This window comes from Rhinolophus sinicus, chromosome 16, assembly GCF_057876585.1.
Source record: "Rhinolophus sinicus isolate RSI-liver-muscle chromosome 16, RSI-T2T, whole genome shotgun sequence".
Taxonomy (NCBI): Eukaryota; Metazoa; Chordata; class Mammalia; order Chiroptera; family Rhinolophidae; genus Rhinolophus; species Rhinolophus sinicus.
The window spans coordinates 102,338,837-102,362,525 of record NC_142516.1 but is presented as its reverse complement, the minus strand read 5'-3'; the positions used below and the strand labels follow the sequence as shown (position 1 = coordinate 102,362,525).

The window sequence follows — 23,689 nt, the reverse complement described above, 5'->3', positions numbered from 1 at the left end:
TTTCATTATCACCACATTTAAAAAACAGCTACAAAATAAAACAATGCTGAACAATAAGCTTGAATTAGCTATATTTTTGGAAAAGAAAGCATTAGGCTCCTTGGGGACTATAAGCTATCTTAACCACAGAAAAGCCCTCTTCTTTCCATTCCTTTGCCCCTACACAATTGTATGTACACGATCTTATGTATTTTCTTTAAAAAGAAGTGAAAATTCATGATTTTGAACATTTCATCATTATCCCATAGCACATATGAAAACCCCTCAAAGGAGTACTTACCTCATTTTCTTATTTCCTTCCCCTTGCAGTGTAGAAATTCCAGGGCAAGGACCAATATTCATGACTTAGAACGGTGCCTGACACCTGGAGGGTTCTCTGAAATGTTAATTCGATGAACATGTGAATAAATTTCGTTGTTCTAAGAGAGCTAGAGATGTAGTCAGTAAGGAGAGGAAAGAGCAGTTAATCCTGCCTCAGGCTCAAGGGAATCACACAGTAGTTCCTCCATAAGAGCTGTCCTTACGATTGTCCAAAAAAAGTGCCTGCTGAGGCCCAAAGACTGACTCAACAGTGACAACTGGGCAGGGAGTCAGAGAAGCAGCAGCTCATGTAAAATAGACCTAAATAAATAGGCTGACAGTTACTAAATGCTGAGCAGTTTACATAGTTCATCTCCCAGATTTCATTACCTACATATCATGGATGGAGAATGCAGACTTTAAAAGATGAAGCCCCTTGTTGTAGAGCACAGAGTTAGAAAGTGGTAGAGATGGGATATAAGCTAGGCTGACTGACTCCAAATTTATTGAAATTCTTCTGAAATGCCTGACAATCACTCATCAGTTATAAATTCCCTTTCGGAACTTTTTATTTTATTTTCAGGTTCTTTTTGTGCTATATTTTACATAATATTTTTCATGGTGAATCCAGTGTTACATAATTTGAGGAGCCAAGTAGCCAAAATATATTCTATTATTGCCAACAAGAAATACCTCAGGCCCCTTGTAGGCACGGTGCTGTCTTACTACATATCACAAGAGTTAAAAACAGAAATAGAAGCAGCAAGCATATAGAGAAGAAAGAGTTCCTGACAAAACAAAAAGTAATTGTAAGGACTCTTTTTTGCCAGGTGCCCCAGCATCTCTTCAGTACTAGGTATGTAAGTAAGCCAGTGAGAAAGAAAACTTGAATTTTATCTTTTCCTTCTCCCTTCCAGTAAAATGTGCCTTTATAATACCATGTTTCCCTGAAAATAAGACCTCACCGGAAAATAAGCCCTAGCATGATTTTTCAGGATGACATCACCTGAACATAAGCCCTAATGCATCTTTTGGAGCAAAAATTAATATAAGACCAAGTCTTATTTTTGGGGAAACACAGTACTTTGTATAAGATCTACTAGAGCACCTCACTTATTAATAGGAAGTTATGTATCAAGCCTATGTATTTATTTTATGTTAATTTTTCCCTTCTTCTGTATTAAAATTGTGTGTGTGTGTGTGTGTGTGTGTGTGTAGAAGATGGGAATGGAGTTGAGGGTGTTTTAGTTGGCTAGGGTTGCCATAACAAAATACTACAGACTGGCTGGTTTAACCAAGAGAAGTTTATTTCTTGCAGTTCTGGAGACTGGAAGTCCATGATCAAGGTGTCAGAGGGTGGGTTTCTCTCAAGGCCTCTCTTCTTGGCTTGCAGATGGCCACCTTCTCATAGTATCTTTACATGGCCTTTTCTCTGTGTTATATGAGTGTCTGGTGTGTCCCTCTTGGCTTTGACTCTCTAGAATGAGAGTCACAGAATGAGAATCTGAAGGCTGTATTCTCCACTACAGTAACCACTAGCCACAGGTGGCTATTGAGCATTTGAAATGTGATTTGTTTGAATTGAGATGTGCAGTAATTATAAAATACACCCAGATTTTGAAGTTTTAGTGTGAAAACATAACATAAAATATCTGATAAAAAATTTTTATTTGCTTACATTTGAAATGATGGTTTGTACATATTGGGTTAAATAAGCTGTATTATTAAAATTAGTTTTACTTGTTTCTTTTTTTTACAGTGGTTACTTGAAAACTTAAAATAAGTGACTTACATTATATTTCTAGTGAACATCTCTGGTCTGAGGATTCATATTAGGACAGTACCTCTCCCTTCAACTCTTTCAAGTCCTCTCCCACTTCTATCCCCAATGTATAATATTTATTCTCTTTCTCTCATGTATACATATGTATATCAGGGAAAAAAGGCCAGGAGTATTCAAAGTTGATTGAACTATAAAAAATGGTTCATCTAATCACATTATTGGTTAAAAATTAAAACAAATAAATACTTGGAAAGGCCTTGGATGTTCAGCACAACATTTCCTTGTGGGGAAAAAAAATGTTTAACAAACACTCAGGTTGTTTCTGTTGCAAGTAACAGGAAGAAAGCAGAGCAAGCGTAAGTAAGAAAGGCAGGCTCTGTAAGATAAATGGAGTGGCCCAAGGAACACAAGGACAGGAAGCAGCTGGGACTCAGAAACAGACTGGAACTGGGCCTGGAGCAGGGCAGGGGGCTCAGTGAGTCATTTCTCTCCCCGTTTTATCTCTGTGATGCACACTGGCTTCTTTGGGCCCCAATGCACATGATAATGATGATGATAATGACAATGAGGGGAAACAACAATGAACTCTTAGTATATGTCAGGCACTGTGCGAAGCACTTTATATGCATTAGTTCATTGAATCCTCATTAAATTCTCATTTAACATATAATTTTTTCCATTTAGCAGATAAGGAAATCGAAGCATGGATAGACTGAAAAAAATTTACCCAAGACCATATAGCTATTAAATGGCAAAGTCAAGGTTAGAATCAAGAGGTTGGGTATTTGACAATATGTCACACAGCATGTTATTGTAAGGGATGGTTACTACCAAGAGTATCCAATTTGCATCTCCTAAAATAACTGTATTTACTTCATAGGGTTGCTGTGAGGATTAAATGAGATATTGTGTGTAAATCTTAGCAGAGTTCTTGATATATATCAAGTGCTCTGTGGGTGTCAACTGGCGGTGTTATTGTTATTATTTTCTTTGTTCAAGAGAGCAGCTGGACTGAGATGAGAATCTTTATCCTGATTTCCAGTTATCAGTGGAGGGATTCAGATTGGCAGAACAGAAGTCAAGGACCCAATTTAGAGCTAATCAACTGTTTCCAGGAGGGAATAATTTTTTTGGTCAGAGGTGGTCCCTGGGGCTCCACCCCTATGAATAAGCAACAGAAAGGAGAAGTATTGGGAGACAGGCTACCATTCAAAGTAATCTGTGCTATAATCTTTCAAAGGAATGAATAAACATTATTCTGGCACCAAATATCCCCATCCCATTTTATTTAGGAAACCACTTTAGCAAGTTAGAAGTACACTGAAGGCAGACTTGCATATTCTGAGTTCCCAAATGATACTTTCCTTTTATGGGCTATATTGATTAGTAATTTTTAAACCACATATATCAGAAAAAACAAATTTATAATGGATTAAATAAAATGAGGTTTATTTTTCTAACATAACCAGAGGTTTGGAAGCAGGGCTAGCATTTCTGAGATTCTCTTAGCCACTTTCTCAAGGTTACAAGATGGCTGCCCTTAGGCAGCAAATGTTAGTGTCTGCTATGAGGGCATATAAATATTTCACTTCAAAAGAAACATGAACAACATTTAGTGGACATCAGAAATATGCTCTTTACAGAGCTCTATCTAGTCCATTGTCTAAAAATACTATACCATAGATATTAGGAGAATATCTGTAAGGGAAATCACAATTACAACAGTAGGTGTATCCCCTCATAATTCTATTCTATCAATTTCATCACAGAGAAAGGTGCATCAAGTTTCTCATGCTCAGAAATCTACTGTGGACTTTACCCTGAGTCGGAACCAGAAGTGAAGGCAATGGCTAATTTCTTGAGAAGAAATATCAACCACATAAAAGCTTACATCTCAATGCATTCATACTCCCAGAAGATAGTGTTTCCATACTCCTATAGCAGAAGCAAAACCAAACACCATGAGGAACTGGTAAGTGCTGCTACATTATTTTTATCATTAGCATTTCAGAAATAAAATAATGCTTAGCTCAAGAAGCAAAACTGTGGGAAAAGAATTTCTCCTCTACAGGGCAAATGAAAAGATGCTTATATTTTGATCTAACTCCACTGAGAGACACCCAGGTTCAGGGCTCACTGAAGGAATGTAAAGAATGGGGCCTTACCCTGAGGACATGAACTGCAGTCCAGCAGATGGGTTCTCTAAAAAAAAAAAAAAAGCAAAAAGTCAAGTTCTTTGAGGGTCATGAGAGATCCATTCCACCTGCATGTGATCTACATATGAAGCCATATGAGCAATGACCAGGACAAGAGTCTCTGGAATTCTGTGTCTGCTTTCTGGTCACCAGCTTTCTATAATAGCTACCACAGATCAAATCTCAGCCTAACATTCATCAATCTGATATTAGCATCAGGAATTGTTTGCATGCTAACTTCCCTAACCCCGAAAGTGCTATTAAAAGCACCTTCAATTGCAGCAGTGAGGCAAAAGCATCTCTCTCTCTCTCTCTCTCTCTCTCTCTCTCTCTCTCTCTCTCTCTAACTCTCTCTCTCTCTCTCTCACTCAGAATGTACGAACAATACAGTATAAGTAACAAAAAAGGAATGATAAAGTGCTATTGTCATCAAGGAACAGATACAATTTCAACCAGACATTGAAAGATAGGATTTCTATAGGTGGACAGGGAAGGGAAGACATGTTCAGGGGACTGTGAGGGTGAGAAAGTGAAGGGTGATACCATCAGAAAGTAGATGAGGTCAGCTTGTGGGACAAGGTCTGCTTGTTTGAATGTCAGAATAAATTTGCATTTTATTCAGTGGTCAATGGGGTGTCATTCAAACTTTTATTTTGAACAAAGGAATGGCACAGTATCATATCCACTGATCTTCCTCTGGGTCATTCAAGAGTGTGACAGTGAATACCATCTAACTTCAGAAAAGATTTGAGTAAGCTAGAAACAAATGTAGTGGAACAGGGGATTTAGTTATTATCCTGCTCCATACCGGAGACAATACCTCTTTTATTTGATGAGTCTTTTGGAGTTATTAAACACTTTACACAAGAATAAAATAGAGTTTATGAGAAGGATGAGAAGGGAATCAGGCATGTCTTAGGTATAATATTGTTTAGAGAAGTTGGGATTAAAGTTTGGTGATAATTTTGTGTATGGGTGAAATAATTCCAAGTTGTTTGTGAAATATAGTTATATTTCACATTACAAAATAAGTGAATTCCTAGAAAAGGAATGTGAGAATTATTTTTTTCAAATTAAATAAAATTTTCAATGTATTGGAAGAATCTATGTTTAAAGTCACCCAACTGTGATTTCCAAAAAACATTTTTTAATGTTAATTTATTTTTCTTGATTTACCTTTTGGATAAATGCAGATTTTTCATACATTCAGCATTTTTTCTAATTTTATTGAGATGTAATTGATATGTAACATTGTGTAAGTTTAAGTACAATGTGATAATTTTATACATGTCTATATTGTGAAATGATTACCACAATAAAGTGAGTTAATACATCCATCACCACACATAATTACAATTTTTTCATTTGTGGTGAGAATATTTAACATCTACTCTTTAAGCAACTTTCAAGTATATAATACTATATATTATATATACATATACATAATATATATGTATATATATGTATATATGTATGTAATATTGTTAACTATAGTCACCATGCTGTACATTCAATTCCCAGAACTTACTCATCTTGTAACTGGAAATTTGTATCCCTTGACCAGCATCTACCCATTTCCCCCACCCACCAGCCCCTGGAAACCACCAATTCTACTTTCTATTTCTTCATATATAGAGAGTCTGATTCCATTAATATATGATTATTTTTGGAGGGGGGGACTTCCACCTGTCCTGTTTTAAAGCTATCCATTGACTGAGATTTCATATTCTATTGATTTCAGTCTCTAGTGGCCCGTGAAGCAGTCCATGCTATTGCGCGTACCAGTAAAGGTATCAGATATACACATGGCAGTGGTTCAGAAAGTTTATGTAAGTATCTCTTCTTAAGATCTTGGAGAACTGTGAGGTACTAAGGAAATCTGTGTGTTTGGTGTTTCTGTGTGAATTTAATTTTTCTAAATGGAATTTTTAAACAAGGTTACATGTAAAACAATTGGATTATAACAATTAGAAATGGAAGCATAATAGCTATGACAGCACTGAATAAGACTATATTAATAAATGAATATACTAAAAAGAAGCCAAAATTACGTTTAAGAAATTATGCTCATTGTTATAGAGTAGGGATTAGAGAACTGGCATCACACTAGTTGAGTAAAGCAGAAATGTTCATAAAAGGTCAAAAGAATGTGTAAGATGCCACCATGTACGGTTGTGCAGGTTGAACACTATACAAATGTAGGGAACACCATTTACATTAGTTGCTTTTTAATGACAGCCTGTGCCCAAGAGTGTAGTTCATAGCACAATGTAGTTGAATCCTTTTTGTTTGTATCATAGTGATGAGAACATGTATGTGGCAAACTCTTAACAAATATTTTAAATTAATTTCTGCTGGTAGTATTTATTGATGAACTCCTGTATACCCACAGTGGGATTATAGGCAATGATTTTGCTCTTTTGAAGCTGGAGGGGGAAATGGGAGAAGAGGAACAGAACCTAAACATGTAACCAGGTGTGAGCAAACTATGACCCGCAGGCCAAATCCAGCCCATTGCTTGTTTTTGTAAAGCCTATGAGCTGAGAATGGTTTTCCATTTTTTAAAATGGTTGAAAGGAATGGAAAGATGAATAAGATTTCGTGATACTTAAAAAATATATGAAATTCAAATTTCAGTGTCCACAAATAAAGTTTTATTTGAACACAGCCATACCCATTCATTTGTGTGTTGTCTACGACAGTTTTCATGACAGTAGAGTTGAGTAGTTGTGACATAGACTATGTGACCTACAAAGCCTAAAATATTTACTATCTGATCCTTTACAGAAATAGTTTTCCAATCTCTAATGTAAACAATTAAGTAGCAAAAATAGTACAATTCCATTGATAAGCTAAGAAAATAAAATAGGCTTATGGGTTTGAGAATGACTATAGGAGAAGAGGCTACTTAGCTAAGTGGCCTGGGTAGGTCTCTCTGTGGATGACATTTTTGGGAGACTTACCCGGTAAGTGGTTACCAACCAAAGGTGTGGAGGTAATCCAGGTAGAGGGAATGGCATGTGAAAGGGCCTTGAGACAATATATTCAAAGTCTCAGATTTTCCTTTAATAGTTATGGTCTACAGGGTTATAAAAACATATTCATATTAATAATCACATTTATATTATTTTCAATAAATTGCTTGAGCACCAGATGCCCTATTAGTAGAAAGTCCAGAACCAGAAATTTCATCTTCATCCTCAACAATCCCAAATTGTCTCAGGAACAAACTGAGGCCACATTGGTCTACATGGTATCTGTCTCTTGGTGTCACTGGTTCACTGCAGCCTTTGCTGACTCAGGTCCTGCCTCTGTCACAGAAAAACCCCACAATTTCCTTTCAAAATTCAGAGCTTTCTTGATTCCTATCCTCTTCTCTACTATTGTTCCCGAAAGCATGAGCACAGAGCCTCAGGACCGGATAAATTTACAGAGCAACTTCCTGTTATGATGCAAACAGCCCATATCCACACCTTCATTCATTTAGGATACATCTAAGTGTATGTGTGGGTAAGCATAGGAAAGTGGCTAGAAGAATAAATGCCCAATATTGATAACGGTTGTCAGAAATATTTGCTGAATGAATGAATAACTTAACTAATCCACTATTGATGGATATTTTTCAATATTATAAACAATGTTTCAGTAAACACCTTTGTATTAATTCAATTATAGGTATTAGAAAGAAGCAAAAATAACACTTTGCATGTTATATGGCTATCCACCTGGATAACAATAGAAAATCAACCCAAAATATTAGTAACAATCAAAAAATTGAGTAAGGTAGCCGACTAAGAACTAAATATATAACTTTTTAAATATCAAAAATAATCAGGTAGAAAATAAAATGGAAAAAAGATACTACTTGCCCCCTACATGTACATATATATATACATACACACATACATATATATAAATATATACATATATATGGATTCATTGTTAAATGTGTGTATATATATACATATATACATACATGTGTATACACACACAAATTCATATGATCTATATAAAAAACCTAGAAAATTTTACTGGTGTACATAAAAGAAGACAAATAAAAGGAGAAACCTGCTATGTTTTTGAGTGGGAAAGCAATATAAAAAGTGTCAGTTGTTCTAAACTAATTTGTATATTAATCTCAATGAATGTTTAAATGAGATTGAAATTCATTTGAAAGAATACATTTGGTAGAAGAGCTTGTAAAGTTCAGAAAACTAAGAATAATGAAAATTTTCCCCAACCAGGTATTAAAACACATTAGAAACCTCTAATAATTCAGACAATGTTGAACTGAGCCTGAAAGAAACAGATCAATACAAGGGAATAGTGAGTACAGAAAAACACTCAAATATATAAGATCTAGTATCTCAAAAAGATGGCTTTTCAAACCAGTTAAGAATGTTAGATTACTCAATTAATAGGGTTGGGAAACCTGACAAGTTACTTAGAAAAAAAACTGTAATTGGATTACTAACATGTCTTTCTCCAAAATAAAATCCAGGTAGATAAAATATTTCCAAAGAAAAACCCTGTCATAAACCAAGTTGAAAGATAAATAACCAAATAAGAAGACAAAATTCTCCACATTTCAAAGAACTAATAACAGTAATGTTGCTTTTACAATCTATAAATTGAATCAAGTAGAAAAATGAGAAAGACAATTGATTAAAAAATATATAAACATGGACAATAAATATACCAAACAAATATTCAAGTCACTGGTAATCAAAGACCATAAAGACAATTTGATATTAGTTATCACCCATAAAATTGCCAAAAATGCAAAATTCCCATAGATAATATGGGATGGGGAAGTGGGCATATTCATATCTTGCTAGTAGATGTATAAATTGGTGCAATTCTTTTGAGGGCTATTTGGCAACATGTAGCATAATTGTAAAAAGTATATACCCTTACACTAGCAAATCTACTTCTAGGAAAGAATGTTCTAAATGAACAAAGAAGCATGATGTATAAACAAAGATGTTCATTGTTGTTTATATTAATTAGAAATTAGAAAAAATCTAAATGTCTCAAAATAAATATTTAAATTAATTATATCCAGCTTTACAATGCCATGCTATGAGATCATTAAAAATGATCATGTAGATTTGAACTCATCAATACATACAGCTGGTAATGATAGATTGTTTAGAAATGTTACAAAACAGCATGTATAGGATGACTTTATTAATGAGGGAAAAATTGACTCAGAAATTTTTAAAAATTGAGTTAAAAAGTTTTTGGTTAAAAAGCATGCACTAGAAAAAAAAGCACTAAAACGTTAATGGTGGCTATCATTTCTTGGTAAAGTTATGGGTCCAATTTTAATGTTCTTCCTTAACCTGTTTTCCTTCCATCTACATTTTCTACCAGAAACTTAGATTACTTAATAATCAGAATAAAGCTAAACAATTTTCATTTTTAGGGGGCAAAAATCCTATTTTGTTAATTAACTTGAAACATCTGTATTTCAAAAAGTGATTTATTTTTTCTTCTTGTAGACCTAGCTCCTGGAGGTTCGGATGACTGGATCTATGACTTGGGCATCAAATACTCCTTTACAATTGAACTTCGAGATACAGGCAAACATGGATTCTTGCTGCCAAAGCATTTCATTGAACCCACTTGTAAAGAAGCTCTTGCCGCTGTCTCTAGAATAACTTGGCACGTCATCAAGAATGTTTAATGCTCTTGATTTTTTTCACTCTGCTCCCACATGTTGATTTACTGATTCCAACAAGACCAAATGATTGTACCAGTTTCTTTTTAAATTTTATCAATAGTTTTGACAAAAGGTTTTCCTATTCTTTGGTATTGTCAAAGAACAAAATAAACATTACCTAAAATTAAGGCAGACAAGGATTCACGTTTATTTTTATTTTATTTTATTTTGTAAAAGGCTAGGTACTGATTTTTTCTTTGATGTACGACGTTTAACTAATCATCTCAAACCATTTTAATAACTCGTTTCATACAAATCATTAGACCCTAAACAACAAAAGAAAGGTTCTCAGAAGTACATTAAAGATTTCTACTCCAAATTTTCAACAAATTTTTGCCTGCGCCTTTAAAAACACAACCGTGCAGTCCGTTTGCTCCACAGGAAAAGACAATGGCCCAGAAAGCTGAGGTTTCTCAAACCTCACGACAAACACGACAAACACCTCCTGTCGCTCCAGCTCAGCGCTGGTTAAACATTTTTGAGCGAATGAATGAATGAATGGCTGTACTTACTTTCGACAACAAAAGTGGCATTTAGCACATTTACAACAGCCCTTTATTGTAAGAAATTATGTAATGAAAGAAGGAAACTCTTTCTCTTAAATTCACTTGTAATTGGGAACTTTAGCTCTTCCTGATTCCGTGTTTCCTTTCCCAGCGATCTCTCACAAAGATTTGATGATTTCGACCGCGCTCGGGCGGGGTGGGGGTGGGAGGTGTGTCCGCGAAGGGGCGGTGCCTGCGCGCTGACGACTAATCTGGCGGCCGGAAGCTGCCTGGGTCTGCAGAGACTAGGGCAAACTCTTGACTTCCGGCGGCCTTTTGAGGTGATTCTCCCAGCGGCCTAGTGGTATATTTGTTGCCTTTTGGTACTGTCCAGACTCTGTTCGTTGTTTTTCTTTCTACGTCTCGCTTGATCCTGGCGAATGGCTGGCGGGTTCCGCTCCTCAGCCGTCTCGGGGGCCCCACGCTAGCCTAGGGCCGGTTCCTGGGAGCCGCGCGTGCACCTTCTCCTCGTCGTCTTCCCGGGGCCAGGCGCGGGGACTGAGAGTCGCCTCCCCCGCTCCTCGGAGCGGTGGCGACGGTGACGCCCCCGGACTGTGCTTGCCAAGGGAGCTCAGGGAGGAGGTAAGCTTGAATCGTGTGAATTGGTGCGGGTGTCGGGGGAAACGCGTTGGGCAGACCCGGGATGGGGAGGCCGGGTGTTGTCCTCCTTCCCCGACTGGGACACGCCGGGATTTTTAGCTCCTTGATCATCCCACTCTTAACTCGGCAGTAGCTCCCTGTGCTCGGGCCTCATATCTCGCCCTCGTACTGATTCTGGCGAGTTTGTCTAAGGGGGACTGGCGGAATCAGACAAAAGGCTGGGTCACTACTGTTTGAGGTGGGCTTGAGAACTCTTGCGTGGTATTCGCATTGTGTGAGATGAAAGGGTGCAGGGATGGTTTTAAATTTAGAGGCTCTCTCTTTACTCATTCCAGGCTTATTAGGGAAACGTATCTTATTTTTGGTTGTATTTGTATTTGGGCTTGCTTATTTCTCGGCAGTGATAACTTAACGACTTTAGGTCCTGGGAATTGTGGAGTGCTAGCTACTTTATCTTCACTTTCCCTGGGTAGATAGTTTTGGCAACCATCTGTCAGAAACCGGGGAAGGTGGAATGAAAGGAGAGGGCCTGGTATTTAGCATTCTCTCTTTCCAAATAGGTTAACATAATTTATGTGGCTTGAAAATTATTCGGAGTTGATATTACGTGAATGATATTGTTAGGATCTTGTTTGTGGAGTGTAGTATCAAGCTGATCGGTTATTTGCGAGGTTTTCAGATAATTTGAGCTATTGAAAATTATGGGCGTATGCAAACTCTTAAGGTTTTGGGTTTTTTAAAGAAATAATTTAAAAAGTTTTGTAAAGGTCTTCACACCTCGTTTTCAAAGTCTTGGATTTACACTTGCAGTAAATCCAAATATGCGTATGCAGTACAGTACACATATGTATACTCGTATATAGCAGTTAGTGGACTCTAGTTCTGTAATATTTGAAGTTAGTCTTTAGTACCTAAGCGACAATATTTTGGAGAGTTTTGTGGACATAATCTGTAGATTTTCAAGTAATTTCCAATTTTTTAATGAAACATTGAGATTGTAACATGGCAGCTATAAGAAAAGACTGAGAAAGTTGATGCAGGTATGTAGCAATTTGTGTCTGTAAAACTAGTTGCACTGTGAAACTGAAGACTTAATCTGGTAGGATCCAGTTTTATCAAATACATGCCTTTTACTGACTTCCTAATTATTGGTGATTTGAAATGAACATTGCATGTTTTAAGACACGCAAATTCATCTAATTTTTGTATCTGTAAATTAAAACTAAAATCCAACAAGTGAATACTATTAATATTTTAACTTCTGTACAAGTTATCAGTGTTAATTTGCATTATAATATGCATTGGCATTTACAAAAAAGCTAAGTTGTTTAATTTACATTTATTTGAATTGGTTTCTGTGCGTTAGTCTTTCTCGCCTCCCCCAACCCCCACTGTCCTTGTCATGTAGAGTTGGAGCTGTTTCAGCAGATACTTAGTAGCAATTGAAATGTTAACTGGAGTTGATTTATAAAGTGTCCTATTCTTTTTGTGGTGCTTTTGTGGGTGCAGTTCTCTTTACTTCACTTTGTAATAGTTGCCAGCAGGGAATATTCTCTGCATAGTCTTTTTAGCAAAGTGTTTTTTCTGCACAGTGCTACAGTATTGTCTTGCTCAGACCTGTGTAGTCCGTTTAGTTCTGTCAGTCCTTTTCGGAATTTAGTTTGGAATTATTTTAGTCTAGCTATATATACAAGCAATCTGCAAGATTGTTTTAGAATGTTCTTTTTGAAAAGTTCTCCCAGACTATGCATCAAATAAACTTAACTTTTTTCTTTAAAAAATATGAAATACAAATATTTAACATAACAACCTTTTAATTTTAGAACCTCAGTGGATAGGGTTTTATTGTACTACCAGTTAGTACATCTGTGTAGTTTTCATTGCTTCATTATTTGACAGTTTACTAATATTATGATGCTACTCATTAGATTGAAGTGGTTTATGCTTTTATTTTTGCTATGGCATGACGAGCCCTCAAAAGGATGTAATTAAGGATTGAAGTAAGCATACTATAACTGATATATGTTTTATTGACAAGATTTCAGTAATTACGCTTCAGAAATAATTGTTTAAAAGAGGCCCGTGTATGTGTTTCCTTTCTCTGCCATATGTATAGTACGAATTACAAATATGATATTTGTAAGTTTTCCAGGGGCAGACGTTCCCATTTATTAAGACCCTTTTTGTTGTGTCTTAATAAATTCAAACTTTATGCCCTGTTTTTCTTTTCCAATTGAAAAAATATAATAAAAACTTCTGATCTTTATTTAATCTGCTAACGGAGAGGAAAAATAGGAAAATAACTCAATAGACTTTCATTGGTGTCACTCTGGCTTTGATAATGCTGGTATTTGGGAAAGATGATGATGTGGATGGAAGTGTGAGGGCAACTTAAAACCAAAGAGAAATTTGAAAACCAAACTGGAGTGAAAACCTACAAGTTATTGTTTTTAAGTTTTCTCCTATACTTTGTAGTATTTACTTCTTGAAACCTGTTCAGGGATTATCAGATTGGTGCAAAAGTAATTGCAGTTTAAAGGGTTATAAATGCAAAAACCACAATTACTTTTGCACCAACCTAATAATTTAAAATGTTTCCCCCCCTCAGTCAAATCTGCATTTTATTCCTTTGTGGGCCCAAATTTTTAGATTAAAAATTCTAATTAAGTCACATTAGTTGGTAACAGGTTTAAATTAATTTATTACTGTGTATGAGTAAATGCTTTTTTGGTGTATTTTAGATTATGTGTTTATATTTAGACAGATAGGATTTAAAATACTGTATTTTGTAATCTTGGCAAGCATAAAGCATTTTATTGATGCAAAATCATGATTGTTTTAGTAACAATATTTAGATAACTTGTTATTGTTACTGCTGATAGAGGTTCCTAGGTACATAGATAGAAGAATTCTTTCTTTCAGTTAGGAAACTCCAATTTCTTTTTGCCTCTGTTATTTTGTTGTTTTATTTTTTTAACTCTAGCACCCTCCTATAACCTAGACCTGGTACTTAAATTGATTGCCATTTTGGTCAAGGTTTGACACTGTTGGACTCCCTGAGAAAAGAGGAAAATACATCTTTACTTCATTGCTGTTCTTCCCTAATTTGGTGGACTCAACAGTAGTTAGAAGTAAAATTCCTAGGATAATCACTACATAGGTGAATTTTTTTTTTAATTAGGGAATATTGGAGAACAGTGTGTTTTTCCAGGACTCATCAGCTCCAAGTCAAGTCCTTGTTTTCAATCTAGTTGTGGAGGGTGCAGCTCACTGGCCCATGTGGCCGGCGACCTTGGTGTTACAAACGCTGCGCTTCAACCACTGAGCCAACCAGCCGCCCTACATAGGTAAATCTTGAATAGTTCTTGATGTCACCTGTAAAAGCAGTTGTCTTTGTATGAAGGAACGTTTTTACTGACAAGAATAGGAGCAGAGGGGTAAGAAGGAATCATTAGTCCTTACTTGATTGTCCTTGACATAGCAGTCCAAACCCTTTGAAGTCTGGTAGGGATCTGGGATTGCAGAAAAGCAGTGAGTCTATACTTTCCCACAGTAGGTCAGAGGAGGAGAGAAGTGCTGAGCGAGGCAACAGATTACAGTGCTGGAAGAGAATCAAGAATTAATACCTGGAGCCCTCAAAAAAACAGGAAAGGAGATGGTAGATTACCAGTGTTTCCAGTGTAATAATAAATAGCTTGTTGCCTCAACTGTGGAAAACACTACCATTGACTTTTTTGGAGTGGGTGTGTTGGGAGTGAGGGCATGTTAGGGATAGGTGTTTGGCCGGCAGAACTAACCATCTCGATTGATAAAAAAATGTAAGGTTAGTGTTAGTTTTCTTGAAGCAATGTGGTGTGATGGTGTGATGGTGTTCCTGTTTTTCAAGCTCTAGATAATTAATAATAAGGAACTTTTAGAACTCATTCAATTTTAAGTTTATTAATAAATATTTTTAAAATTTATGAGTGAGGATTACAATGTAATCTATATATTAATATTTATACTAACAAAATGAAACTCTTAAAATTTCTTTTTATTCTAACTTCCTATATATTTTGTGACATATTATCAAATCCTGCTCAGTTATAAATTGTGTAAAAAAAAGTGGTTTTCTCAGTTAATCAAAGCTCTATATTTTCTAGAAGCTCTTTCTCAGCTCTACATATATTGGCTTTTAGTTCTTTATGTTCACTAAATCAAATGGACATGCAAAAATTTACCAACTTTTCCTCTGTAAATTCACATTTGGGCTGAGAATGAGCTCAAGAAAAGTTAAATCAATTACCTTACAATACTAACTCCAGTATGTAAGATTGATTGTATAGTTGATACATTAGTGATTTTATGTTGAGCAAATTGTTATTCATTTATGTGACACTCTACACTAGTTTTAAAAAATTTTTAATTAAAGTTGTTTTCTAACTTTGAATTGCTAAAAATTACTATTGAAATAATGATTACATTTCATATTAAAGAATAAGCATATACATTTTTCTGATTTAAAGCTGCCATATTTTATCATTTCATATTTTCCTCTTGGCTCATTATCTTTGTTCATTTTTCAAATATTGTCCTTATTCTTTGGATCCTTTTAAAATGTGACCTGAAAAGAAATATCTAACTTAACTGTTCAAACATTGTTTATAATTTTTTCATAAGTTTTAGTTTTGATTTGGTACTACCATGATTTAATTTCCTTTCAAGTGATATTCCTTTACTTTGAAAAACATTAAAGAACATTGGTGAACTTCCAGTTCTATACCAAATGGAACTTTTTTTAGCTGCCATCGTTCATTCTAGTAACTAATTTTCACCTCTAATAAATTTCAACTAATATTTAGATTGTATAAAGTGTGGTATTGTTTACTTTTTCTTTTAGGCAGTGCGTACTACCTACTTCCTACAGTAGTATCCTCTCTAGGTTATTTTTGATCTAGAATTTGATATTGTTTTCTAACGTGTACCATACAAGTTTTATTTTTATTTTTTATACCATACAACTGATATTTTTATTTCCAGTTGAATTACCTATTATATACTTGGGTTAATTTTCTACTATGGTTTTAGTTTTTAGCGTTTTATTTACTTTAGTATTTTCACAATGTCTTTCTTGTTGCTGGTAATGGGAAAATAGCCTTTTTATCATTTTTAGAACCTTTGAGTTTTATGTCAGGGTAGTATAGATTACAGAAACACCTTCAGTTTTTTGAGTTCTAAAGCCTGTTCTATTTTGAAAGAAAGTCATCAAAATTGAGGGTTTTTCTTTTAATTGTATTAATGGAAAATAAATATACTTGATTAAACTGTTTTTGACTTCTGTAAGAGAGAGAAAATATTTAAATAGTATTCATTTTTCTCCCTAGCTGATTTTTGGAACATAACTAATGTCACTTAAACTGAATAAAACATAACTTCTATCAATAAAATTCTCACCTGATTTTATTTTCCCATTTTTTTCAAATTACAAAATTAAACTGATTTTTAAAAATTTTTATTAAATTAATTGGGGTGACATTGGTTAGTAAAATTATTTTCCCCCCTTTTTTTTAACGTAGCTTTCTTTTTCAGTTAACCAATTGATGGAGAATGATAGTACAACTTTTCCTTAAAAGATAGCTACTAAATTTTGAAATACCTGCATAAGGAACTTAGGAACGAATCGTGTGTTTTCTGAGGTTGAATGTACTGTGAAAACTGTGTCAGGATCTTATTCACTCTGCAGAAGAGATAAAATTCTAGCCAACAGATTTCAAAGTTATAAATTGACTAATAATGTGTATCTTAGAAGATAACTTGTGTTTACCTGTCACCTTTCCTATGCCTTTTTTTCTCCTGAGGAAAATCCCATGTAATTTTACAGTATTGTCTACAGTTTGATCTACTTGTAAGTTATGGGCTCATTATTTCAAATAGAAGAATTTTACAGTTTTGCCTCTCTCTTTTTTGGTTAAAGTAGTACAAAATGTCAAAAATTAGAAGGAAGGTCACAGTGGAAAATACCAAGACCATATCTGATAGCACATCCCGAAGACCCAGTGTGTTTGAGAGGCTCGGACCCAGCACTGGCACTACAGCAGAGGTGAGTTGTCACTACTACAGTCACAGGGGTTCTCTCTTGCAATCCTGTTCTTGAAATACTGAATTATATTATAAAGGTGAACAGGTTGTATTGTAGGGATGTTGGTTCAGTAAATTTTTTAAAATGTGTTTCGTAAAAAGGAGTGAAAAGGGTGAGGGTGATAGGGTTTATGGGTTTTTCTTTTTTTTTTAACTGATGTTTTTGTTATTTGGGGAGTAATGTATATTACAGGTTAGCTGGAATTTTGATATCATTTATTTTAATTTTGTCCTAGCATCTTTTGTCCAGAAATAAGTATGAATAAATATGAAATTTACATAGTAATATCTGTCTCTTAGACACAGTGCCGTAACTGGCTGAAGACTGGCAACTGCCTCTATGGAAACTCATGCAGATTCGTACATGGCCCTTCACCCCGTGGTAAAGGTTATAGCAGCAATTACAGAAGGTAAATCAAGAACTTGAATTGTTCATATGCTATTAAAACATGGCTTTTTTAATCTAGTTCAAAAATCTGAACCACAACCATATATTTGGTTAGATTTTCTATTTTGGTGGTAGTCTTATCACTATACAGTCAGATCAACAAGGTCTTTTTAGCTAAATTCAAGATTAATAAAATGTTTGCTTTAAAATTATTTTCTCACTATTTACTTGTTTCGACAGTAGATCTTGTTATGTGGGGCTTATTCCTCCCCTCCCCGATTATGTATTAAAGGGCTGCTTAAGGCAGCAGAATTTCATGGATTTATTTTTAGTAAGAGGCTATTTTCAACTCTTAAAATATCAAAATTTAAATAGGATATAATTTTAGCTTTTTAAGATGTTCTAAATTCAAATCTTAATGACAAATGATATTCTAATGCAAGCACTGAAGGTTAAAATGCATTTGCCAAATCCCTTATCACAATGTATTAAGGTAAATGAAATGTGTATTTATACAAGGATAAATATGCTACCCATTTAAAACATCATTTTGCCTTTAATAGAGGCAAAGCTAAATTAAACTTTCCTAATAAAGATGTTTTTCTTTTGGTTACCTCATGATAATTTTGTTATGGTGTTTAAAAATGTAGCATACTTAAAGATTGTTACAAAAAGAGTTTAAACTTGATTGGTAAACAAATAGTTTACCTAGTTCTAAAATTGAGTGTGCTGATAGCTTTGACTACAGTAACAGTATAAAAATTGAACATTAGCTTTTGGAGATTTTTATTTTAATTGGATGAATTTGTGTGTGTGTGTGTATAGATTTTGAAATTTAATAGAATTTAAAATTCAAACCGTTAACGTTAACTGACTTTCTCTTCATTTAAATGTATATAATTTAGTTTACGTGTGATGCTGAATATTTGTATTTAGAATGTCATTTGTTCTGTCTGTTAATGTTGCGAAATTAGTCTATAATTACCTGTATAAACACAATTACCTGTATAACACGTTGAAACTAGTTCAATAATTTTAATGTTTTGTTAATATTACTACACTTTTAATATATGCTTTAATTCATCTTTGAAATTTATTACTAACTGACTCAATTTTTTTACAAGATAGTTTTGAAGAAAATGGGCAGAGAAATTTGTCTAAAATGGAAAAAAATGTTGTCATATTAGACTTAGAATAAAGGACTTTTTATTATAATTTTGCAGTTTTGTTTGTGTTTTTTAATCTGATAACTTCTCTTGTATTTGTGTATTTTCCCCTTTTTTTTGTAGTGAAGAAAAATATAGTTCATAATGTGATTCAAAGATGGAAAGAAAAGTAATGCATCTGAGATAAGCTTATTTAGTTACAAAACATTTAAGTCATTTATTGAGCATTCGCTGTACATAGAGTACTCTTGTTAGGTACTGTTTAGGAGAGAAACAAGTTTAGAATAAACTTTTATTGTATGAAGGAAACGAGGGCAAATGAAATTTACATATACATTATAATTAAAGGATTTACGTACTTGTTCATAGTAAGTTCTATTTCCAACTGTTAAAACATTTAACATAGATCTGTAAAATATACATGTAAATGTTAATGAAATCCTTTAAAGTGAATTAACTGAAATTATTTCTTCACTAACCATGTGATTTGTATTGATCGACAAATTAAAGGATTGCTTGAAATAGATGTGAATATTTATGTGATTTGTTTATATCTTTATACACATTTTTTTGGTGGCTATATTCTTTAACTTACATTGCCCTCTTTTAAAGGTGCTCTGGGAATATTCTTTAAAGGCAGTGTGTTTTTTATCTCTGCTTTGTTTTTCTTAGTAATGGTGTGAAAATAATTGAATAACCATTTGTCAAATTCCCAGTATAAATTATGAAGCCTTACCAGTGTTGAATATAAATGTGTTTTCCTTAATTAAAAAATAGCAGAATATAAAAATAGCAGAATATAAAACAGCAGAATATAAAATTACTGTCTAAAATCTTGCTATGAATCCTTTATTTTTATTCTGAAATAATTTTAAATTTAAGAAAAGTTAAAAGAACTCTCAAAAGCTCTTATATTTGCTTTGATTCTTAAGATGCAGAAAATGTTTTCTCAGTTGTTGATGTTGCATCCATCCACATACATATGTAGATGATAACACTGTTGCTTCTAGATTAATTTTGCAGTGTTGTAGTTTAAAACTTTGTCTTCCTATTTTTTGCTCTCAAATGTAACTAGTATACTGATTAATAGAAAACAAATTAAGCTGCTAATTACAGTTGCTTTTTCTCAGCTCACACATAGTTTCTTACTGATATTACCAGTACCTGCCACCCCATGGAATTTTAATTGGTTTTTGGGAGAAAATTTCTAAGTGATGCTAATATTTTTCATATGTCAGTATTTAAACTGAAACAAATTAATTAGTTTTTCTGAACTTTAGGAGCCATGGACAGAAAAATTATATTGAAATTTGGGAAGTTATTTCTGTAAATAAATTCTTATAAAATGCTAGGTAAATATAGATTTTTGCTGTTTTGTTTTGTTTTTGTTTTTTGGTTCAAAGGTCACCAGAAAGACCTACAGGGGATCTTAGAGAAAGAATGAAGAACAAGCGCCAAGATGTGGACACTGAGTCCCAGAAACGAAATACAGAGGAGTCATCCTCACCTGTTAGGGTAGGAATGAATTTCCCAAAACAAAATTAAATTTCCGTAGTGATTTATCATTTAGGTTACATTTTAAATATTATCTTTTGTGCTATTAAATATTATCTTTTTGTGCTAAGTATATGGTAAATGTATAATATTGCATTATGATGTTCTACACAGATAATGTAATTTACAGGAAAACAGTCCTCTGGCAAAACTTATAATTCTCTGATTGTTTGAGTTCTTGGTGGTAATTACAATGAAGGAAATTTGTTGGCAGAGCTCAAGCTGAACTTCATGAAGTTTCTATACCTCGGTGGGCATCATGAGTATCTAAACATATTCTTAAGTTTTCAGAGTTCAGCCAGCTGTCATATCCTGCCTGCTTCAAAGAATAATTTAAATGGCTTAAAGTAGACACTTTTAAATTATAACAGTGAAACCAAAGTATATGGTGGTGACAGAAACAGAACTAGAAAGCTTAGGTGAAGAAAAGCACATGTGACCACAAAATTTAGTGATGAATTCCCTGGCAAGTAAGCTAAAAGAGAAACACAATTTCTGTTGTAGTTTATTCAATAAAAGAAACTAGATGTTTGTCAGGAATGGAAATCTTTTTCCGAGCTATTTTTCCCCCAAGAAATTTATCACACTCTTGTGTATGTTTGTAACAGATTTGTTGAGATATAATTCACATACCATACAATTCACCCATTTAAAGTGTACACTTTATTGATTTTTCATATATTCAGAGTAATCACCACAGTCAATTTTGGACATTTTGATCATCTCTGAAAGAAACTCCATACACTTTAATGGTCAGCCCCCATTCTTCCAACTGACCACAATCCCCAGGCAACCACTATTCAACTTACTGTCACTGTAGATTTACCTGTTCTGGATATTTCATATAAATGGAGTTATGCAATATGTGGTTTCTTGTGACTAGCATAGTGTTTCAAGGTTCATGAAAGATTATGGGGTCTATCAGTATTTTATTCCTTGTTTTTGTCAAATAATATTCCATTGTATTGATAAATCACATTTTGTTTGTCTTTTCATCAGTTGATGAACATTTGAGTTGTTTCTACTTTTTGGCTCTTATGAATAATGCTGTTACGGACTTTCATATACAAGTTTTTGTGTGGATATATTTTTCATTTCTCTTAGGTTTATATCTGGGAGTGGAATTACTGAGTCATATGGTTTAACCCTTTCAAACCTCTATGTGTAACCTTTGGAGAACTGCCAGAATGTTTTCCAAAGCAGCTGCACCATTTTGCATTCTTGCCAGCAGTGTATGAGGTTTCCAATTATCCACATCATTGTCAACATTTGTTATTATCTAACTTTTGATTACAGCCATCCTAGTGTGTGTGAAGTGGTGTCTCATTGTAGTTTTGATTTGTATTTCCCTGATGGCTAATAATGTCGAGCATCTTTTCATGTGCTTATTGGCTGGCTGTATATCTTTGGAGAAAAGTCTATTTAGATCTTTTATCCCTTCTTTTTTTTTTTTTTTTTTAGTTTTCAGGTGTACAAAACAATGTAGTAGTTATACATTTATCATTTATCTCCCTCACAAAGTGATAACCCCCTCCCCCAATCTATTACCCCTCTGACATCGTATACAGCCGTTACATTTCCACTGTCTCTATTCCCAATGCTGTACTCCAGATCTTGTGACCGTGTGTGTGTGTGTGTGTGTGTGTGTGTGTGTGTGTGTGTATAAAATTATGGTTGACATTCATTATTGTTCAGCTTCAGGTGTATAGTGCAGTGATCAGGCATCTACACCATCCCTGAAGTGGTCTCCCTAATATGACAAGTGTCCATTGGATACCCTACAAAATCTTTACGATATTATTGATTATATTCCCCAAACTGACTTTCATATCCCCGTGGCAATCTTGTGGTTACCGACTGTGCTTTCTAATCACCTCACCTTCTCCTTCATCCCCACCCTCCACCCCTCATCTCGCAACCCTCAGTTTTTCCTCTATATCTCTGAGACTGTTGCTGATTAGTTCGTTCATTTATTCTTTTCTTTAGATTCCACTTATAAGTGAGATCATATGATATTTGTCTTTCTCCGTCTGATTTATTTCACTTAGCATAATGTTCTCTAGGTCCATCCATAGTTTTGCAAATGGTAAGATTTCATTCTTCTTTATGGCTGCGCAATACTCCTTTGTATAAATGTTCCACAGTTTCTTAATCCAGTCGTCTTCCAATGGATATTTCGGTTGTTTCCATGTCTTTTTATTGTGTATAGTGCTGCAGTAAACATAGGGGTGCGTAAATTTTTTTGAATTAGAGTTTTGGATTTCTCCAGATAGATACCTATGAGTGGAATTGCTAGCTCATAAGGTAGTTCCATTTCCAGTTTTTTGAGATACCTCCATATTGTTTTCCACAGTGGCTGCACCAATCTGCAATCCACCAGCAGTTCACAGGGTTTCCTTTTCTCCACATCCTCTCCAACACTTGTTTGTTGATTTATTGATGATAGCCATTTTGACTGGGGTGAGGTGATACCTCATTGTGGTTTTTACTTGCATTTCTCTGATGGTTAGTGAGATTGAGCATTTTTTTATGTCTGTTTGCCATCCGTATGTCCTCCAGAAAAAATGTCTCTGTGTGTCCTCTGCCCAGTTTTTAATTGGGGTGTTTGTTTTTTTGTAATTGAGTGAGTTTTTTAATAAATTGTGGATATTAACCCCTTATTGGATATATCATCGGCAAATATCTTCTCCCACTCAGTAGGATCCTGTTTTGTTTTATTAATGGTTTCCTTTGCTGTGAAAAAACTTTTTAGTTTGATGTAACCCCACATGTTTACTTTTTCTCTTCCCTTGCCCGAAGGGATCGTTTTTCCCTTTTTTAATTGGTTTATATTTTTATTGTTGATTTATAAGATTTTTTAAAATATTTTTTTAGATACAAGTTCCTTACCATGTATATAACTTGCAGAAATTTCTTCCATTTTATGGGTTACCTTTTCATGTTCTTCATGGTGTCCTTTAAAGCACAATTGTTTTTAATTTGACGAAATCCAATTCATCTAAATTTTTGTTGTTTCTTTTGCTTTGGGTATCATATTTACACTATTGTCTAATTCAAGTTCAAAAAGATTTATGCCTATGTTTTCTTCAAAGAATCTTAGAGCTTTAGCTCTTACATTTAAATCTTTGATCCATTTTGAGTTAAATTTTTTATGGTATCAGGTAAGGATGCAATCTCATTCTTTTTCATGTAGATATCTAGTTGTCACTTTATAGTCTTTTTATGAAAGTTATTGAATTGTATAAGCAGCAACCTCTTTGATAATTAAAGATATATAGAAGCTTTTCTATGGCTATTTTTGATCCTTGATAAAAAA

The 23,689-nt window shown here is 34.2% G+C and overlaps 2 protein-coding genes and 1 long non-coding RNA gene across 10 annotated transcripts in view; 2 read left to right on the top strand and 1 right to left on the bottom strand.

Moving 5' to 3' along the window:
- CPB2 (carboxypeptidase B2) overlaps positions 1-10,131 on the top strand; it is a 56,623-nt gene extending 46,492 nt beyond the window's left edge. Inside the window, exons 9-11 of the mRNA XM_019753549.3 lie at positions 3,853-4,055; positions 6,020-6,107; positions 9,783-10,131. Coding sequence (XP_019609108.3) covers positions 3,853-4,055; positions 6,020-6,107; positions 9,783-9,967 — 476 coding nt within the window. The 3' untranslated portion in view covers positions 9,968-10,131. The remainder of the gene's footprint in view (positions 1-3,852; positions 4,056-6,019; positions 6,108-9,782) is intronic.
- Positions 271-10,651, bottom strand: LOC148755083 (uncharacterized). Its single transcript, XR_016019505.1, has 3 exons — positions 10,516-10,651; positions 4,249-4,285; positions 271-376 (listed from the first exon to the last, which is right to left on the bottom strand). It is a non-coding gene; the product is annotated as an uncharacterized LOC148755083 (long non-coding RNA).
- A 135-nt stretch (positions 10,652-10,786) lies between these two features.
- The window catches only part of ZC3H13 (zinc finger CCCH-type containing 13), a 95,053-nt gene continuing 82,150 nt past the window's right edge, over positions 10,787-23,689 (top strand). For 3 of the 8 annotated variants that reach the window (XM_019753548.3, XM_074329983.2, XM_019753546.3), the window contains exons 1-4: positions 10,789-11,130; positions 17,102-17,227; positions 17,566-17,675; positions 20,223-20,334. In XM_019753548.3, the coding sequence (XP_019609107.3) occupies positions 17,111-17,227; positions 17,566-17,675; positions 20,223-20,334 (339 nt within the window). In that variant the 5' untranslated portion in view covers positions 10,789-11,130; positions 17,102-17,110. Of the gene's footprint in view, positions 11,131-14,382; positions 14,496-17,101; positions 17,228-17,565; positions 17,676-20,222; positions 20,335-23,689 lie in introns of those variants that run through there. The other 5 variants (XM_074329987.2, XM_074329985.2, XM_074329986.2 and 2 more) reach the window with 4 other exon arrangements.